Source organism: Ostrea edulis, chromosome 6, assembly GCF_947568905.1.
Source record: "Ostrea edulis chromosome 6, xbOstEdul1.1, whole genome shotgun sequence".
Lineage (NCBI taxonomy): Eukaryota > Metazoa > Mollusca > Bivalvia > Ostreida > Ostreidae > Ostrea > Ostrea edulis.
This window is the reverse complement of record NC_079169.1, coordinates 26820526-26826525: the sequence shown is the minus strand read 5'-3', so window position 1 is coordinate 26826525 and position 6000 is coordinate 26820526. Positions and strand designations below refer to the sequence as shown.

Below are 6000 nucleotides of genomic sequence, written 5' to 3'. Positions count from 1 at the left end.
TTGGTTAAGTAAGGTAAATTAGAATTCACTTAAGATATATGCAAGGTGAAGATAACGAAAAGTGATCAATCTCATAACTCCTACAAGCAATACAAAATAGATAGTTGGGCAAACACGGACCCCTGGACACACCAGAGGTGGGATCAGGTGCCTAGGAGGAGTAAACATCCCCTGTTGACCGGTCACACCCGCCGTGAGCCCCATATCCTGATGAGGTAAACGGAGTTATCCGCAGTCAAATCAGTGTGCCAAGAACGGCTTAACAATCGGTATGAAACACGTCAGACAGCATTTGACCCAATGCGAGGTTGAATTGACGAACTAGATCGTTATAACGACCATAGAATTTGCGAAATGCTGACTTCAATCGAGACTGTTGAAATCCCTGTACCATCAACTTGTTTGTCAGTAGCTTACCTCGATTTAAAAACTGACTATACCCAGAACAAGCTCTTGCATATATAATTAATGAAATCCCCCTTGCATTAAACACCAAGTAAGATCTAAATACTAAAGGGGGAAATATATGAGGATAAAGTTTACTCGAGCCGCCTATTCATTTAATGCGGGGAATATGACGCCAGTCGACGTAAACCGTGCATTGTGACATCACATTTAGCATTGAATTTATTTCCTCTTTTAAACAAAACAATTTTAAACAACAACAACAATACATCCCATTTGCAATTCAAATGACAGTTAAAACTAAACAAAATTAACCAACAAATTTAAATTACTAAAAATAGTAAGAGCAAATATATTTTATATCTTCATTTAAAAAACTCATGAACTCGTTCATCTATTTAGTCGTATTACTTTTTGTCTATTTCGTGATTTGCTAAAAACTGTAACAATAATATTTATACCATTCACCTCAGTCATCCAAAACATTACTTTGATTAACACCACTTTAATTCCACGCACAAGTACTCTGGAGTTGAAATAAAAAGTATGCTGGAGTACCTCATTGACAATATATTCGTAGTCTTCGGTGATCAGATCTTCTAACAGTCTGTTGGAATTCCAATGGGCACGAATTGTGCTCCTTGTTAACTTACCTGTTTTATAATCTTATGAAGCAGAGTTTATTCAAAAGCTTCTACATGAGAAGAAAAAGATTCTTGTTGTGGCCTTCAACTCGACATTTAGATATATCGACGACGCTTTATATATTAACAATAATCATTTTCATTTATATGTCGATTCGATATATTCCTGTGAACTCAAGATAAAAGACACCACAGAGTTATCCACATATGCTTCGTACTTAAATATCTTACTGAGGATGGATGTTGATGGCCAACTAACAAGTCAACTTTTATAACACATGCGATGATTTCAGCTTCTCCATCGTCAACTTCCCATATTCATTTAGCAATAATCCATTATCACCTGTATATGGTGTTTTTATCTTTCAACTAATTCGATACGCAAGAGCTTGTTCTGCGTATGATTAGTTTTTAAATTGAGACAGACTACTGACGAACAACTTGATGTTTCAACACTCCCGTTTAAAGTAAGCATTTTGCAAATTCTATGGTCGTTATAATGATCTAATTTGCCAATATAACCTGTCATTGGGTCAAATGCTGTCTGACATGTTTCCTACTGATTTTAGGCTGTTCTTGGCACACTGATTTTGACTACGAATTATTGTAAAAGAGGTTATTTATGAGTGGGGAAAATGGATACTAATTGTGAGATCACATAATAAGGATGTCAATTTCGCCCACGTGTATAGTTTTAAATAATTGATACAATATACATTATATTCAGTTGCCGCGTAATTCCCCCCCCCCCCACCCACGCGAAATGATGGACGTGGAAGAACTCATACTTACACAATACTCCGTTTACCTGATCAATATATAGTGCTTACGGAGGGTTTTTACCAATCGACAGTTGATGCTTACTCCTCCTATACACCTTATCCCACCTCTGGTATGACCAGGGTTCGTGTTTGACCAACTCTTTATCTTTAATCTGTATTCCTTATAGAATTTATGAGATTGGTCACACTTGGTTATCTTTACTTTTCATAGTAAGATTGCTGCCCTAAAATGCCTTTCTCTGTGTTTGATATATTCAATATTTCTTCATCTACACCAACCATGTCATTCCAGATAAGTTCTATCAAATGAGAGGACATGTATCAAAACAATGAAGATTCACTTCATTTTATACATGATGTTGATCATTTCAGCACTTTCCATGGCATTTTGCTGTGGCTTGGATTCGACACCTTTGGGCATAAGAGTGTTCTTGGCTATTTGTATATCTTTATATAGCTGAAGCGAATGTCCTCTCATTCAGAAAGTGGTCAACTGAATCATAATTCCAATTGAGGTTGATATGGAAAACCTAGACAGGAAATGTTAAGAAAAATGGATCATGAATAACTTATGCATATTGAATTTAAAAAGCCATCAACTGAAGATACTTAGATCTCTGAGATAAAAAGGGCTCTTTCTTAAGGACATTTGACCAACTTCATCACTTCGCTTTAAACGCCGAGGTGCATTACTGCATTAGAATAATAGACTATAAAGAACTTAAAAATCACGATCTGTGAGACATCAAGAATGTTTTTTTTTTATGTCTATATAATTTGAATAGACTTGAATTGGGTATTTACGTATTGTGTCTCTCCATCGTCAACTTTCCATATTTATGTAGCAATATTCCATTATCATCTGCATATGATGTTTATACCTCTCAACTGATTCCATACACAAGAGCTTGTTCTGTTTATTGTCAGTTTTAAATCGAAGCAGGCTACTGACAAACAAGTTGCAGGGGTACCAACATGTCTCGTTCAAAGTAAGCATTTCGCAAATTCTATGGTCGTTATAACGGTCTAGTTTGCCAGTACAACCTATCATTGTGTCAAATGCTGTCTGACGTGTTTCATACTGATTGTTAGGCCGTTCTTGGCACACTGATTTTGACTACGGATAACTCCGTTTACCTGATCAAAAGATAGGGCACACGGTGGGTGTAAACGGTCGACAGGGAATGTTTACTACTCCTAGGCACCTGATCTCACCTCTGGTATATCCAGGGGTCCGTGTTTGCCCAACTCTATTTTTGGTTGAGCATCACTGAAGAGACATTATTTGTCGAAATGCGCATCTGGTGCATCAAAATTGTTACCGTATATGTTTTACATTATGACCCCTGGGTCGAGACCTCTGCTGGTGGACTGTTAGTCCCCGAGGGTCTCTACAGCCCAGTAGCTAAGTACTTCGTTACTAGCTTGAAAATACGGATGTATATTTAATTGCTGTTATAAAATTTAGAAATTCATTTCAAAATTAAGGATTATCTCCCTCATGCATAGCTCTTATCCTTGGACGAATTTGGCTCCACTTGTTTGGCACGCTGTTTTTGGCTATATTTAGATCTAAAACTTCATAGTTATTTCGGATTTCAAACATTTCGGTTGAGCATCACTGAAGAGACATTATTTGTCGAAATGCGCATCTGGTGCATCAAAATTGTTACCGTATAAGTTTTACATTATGGAAGTTATGAGATAATCGCTGTTCGTTATCTTTATCTTTCATCAATTTATGCATTGTTAAACTTGTGAGTGGATATATTATGAGGATGAACAAACTCAACTCACGGAGGAAATGACACTAAAACCTCTAGGACACATTGCGCATTGTTAAACACAAGCACGATTCAGATTATGTGGATTTTATTGACACAACATTGTATTCCAAAACTGATTGAAACAGATGCGCAAAAAGGAGATACTGTGACATGCCATTCAATTTGAAGAACTTGAGAAGTTAAAAGAAAATGATGAGGGTGGTTGACTGACTATTGAGCATTTGTAAATATAAATGCAAAAATAGACTTCTATCTGTTGAGATATCTGGGAATGAAGATTAACTTATCTATAAGATCTATGAAGTATTAGGAAATTTGAATATTGTGCAACTTTTAAAATTCTAATGTACTTAACGGTTCAATCTTGACGGAACAATTTGTGGTGAAGAGCTTCCGAATAAGTTACACCATGTTTTACCTGACATTTGTGATAACTCTTTGTGTCTACCTGAGATGTACAGGTAAGTGACCTGTTTAGGTGCCACATACAGGATATTTACAGTTGTACATTACAGAGCATGACGTGATATTTATTTGTCCATTGTGAATATAAAAATACGGTATAAATATGTCATTTTGTAATTTGTGAATCGACACCCACTCAGTTAATTTAAACATTACAATATGACAAATCCATTGAGATCACAGTATACCCACGATGTTGGACACATCAAATGAAGTAGGATTTTTCCGGTTTACGTGGAGTTTTCTATTATTTAATCAAACAACAAGTGGTCATGCATTCATGCATGAAATGTACAAATAAAACTACGTTTTTTGAAGGATTTCAATTTTTGGATAATGTTTTGGTCTTTAATTTATAATACAAAAATAAAGATGGTTTTATGAGAAAATTTTATGATAGATATAGATTTCTAGCAATATCAAAATATATACAAATAGTTTAACAAAATTCTGTAACAATCTGGATATCCTATGACCCTATGTGCGTTTATGTCACAAGATCGTGAACATAAGTGTAAGTAAGTTACAAACCAGTGGATAACATTCATAGCGACATTCTGTAAGCTAACACGTGAATTACATTCATAATGACAATCTGTAAGCTAATACGTGAATTACATTCATAATGACAATCTGTAAGCTAATACGTGAATTACATTCATAGCGACAATCTGTAAGCTAATACGTGAATTACATTCATAATGACAATCTGTAAGCTAATACGTGAATTACATTCATAGCGACAATCTGTAAGCTAAAACGTGAATTACATTCATAGTGACAATCTGTAAGCTAATACGTGAATTACATTCCGTGACAATCTGTAAGCTAATACGTGAATTACATTCATAGTGACAATCTGTAAGCTAATACGTGAATTACATTCATAGCGACATTTTGTAAGCTAATACGTGAATTACATTCATAGCGACATTCTGTAAGGTAATACGTGAATTACATTCATATCGACAATCTGTAAGCTAATACGTGAATTACATTCATAGCGACAATCTGTAAGCTAATACGTGAATTACATTCATAGCGACAATCTGTAAGCTAATACGTGAATTACATTCATATCGACAATCTGTAAGCTAACACGTGAATTACATTCATAGTGACAATCTGTAAGCTAATACGTGAATTACATTCCGTGACAATCTGTAAGCTAATACGTGAATTACATTCATAGTGACAATCTGTAAGCTAATACGTGAATTACATTCATAGCGACAATCTGTAAGCTAATACGTGAATTACATTCATAGCGACATTTTGTAAGCTAATACGTGAATTACATTCATAGCGACATTCTGTAAGGTAATACGTGAATTACATTCATAGTGACAATCTGTAAGCTAATACGTGAATTACATTCATAGCGACAATCTGTAAGCTAATACGTGAATTACATTCATAGCGACAATCTGTAAGCTAATACGTGAATTACATTCATAGCGACAATCTGTAAGCTAATATGTGGATAACATTCATAGCGACATTCTGTAAGATAATACATGAATTACATTCATAGCGACATTCTGTAACCTAATACGTGAATTACATTCATAGTGACAAACTGTCAACTAATACGTAAATTGTATTGAGAGCGACATTTTGTCAGATTATACGTGAATAATATTCATAGCAACAATATATCAGCTAATACATGAATTACATTCATTGCAACAATCTATCAGCTAATACGTGAATTACATTCATAGCGACAATCTGTAAGCTAATACGTGAATTACATTCATAGCGACAATCTGTAAGCTAATATGTGAATTACATTCATAGCGACATTTTGTAAGCTAATACGTGAATTACATTCATAGCAACATTCTGTAAGCTAATACGTGAATTACATTCATAGCGACAATCTGTAAGCTAATATGTGAATTACATTCATAGCGA

General features: G+C 34.9%; 1 protein-coding gene across 4 annotated transcripts in view; it reads left to right on the top strand.

The window, feature by feature from the left end:
• Positions 1-6000, top strand: part of LOC125648687 (uncharacterized) — a 34481-nt gene that overhangs the window by 1732 nt on the left and 26749 nt on the right. The window contains exon 1 of one of the 4 annotated variants that reach the window (XM_056142208.1): positions 3445-4079. The exons of 1 other annotated variant lie outside the window; for it this stretch is intronic. In XM_056142208.1, the coding sequence (XP_055998183.1) occupies positions 4028-4079 (52 nt within the window). In that variant the 5' untranslated portion in view covers positions 3445-4027. Of the gene's footprint in view, positions 1-3444; positions 4080-6000 lie in introns of those variants that run through there. 2 more of the 4 variants (XM_056142210.1, XM_056142211.1) reach the window with 2 other exon arrangements.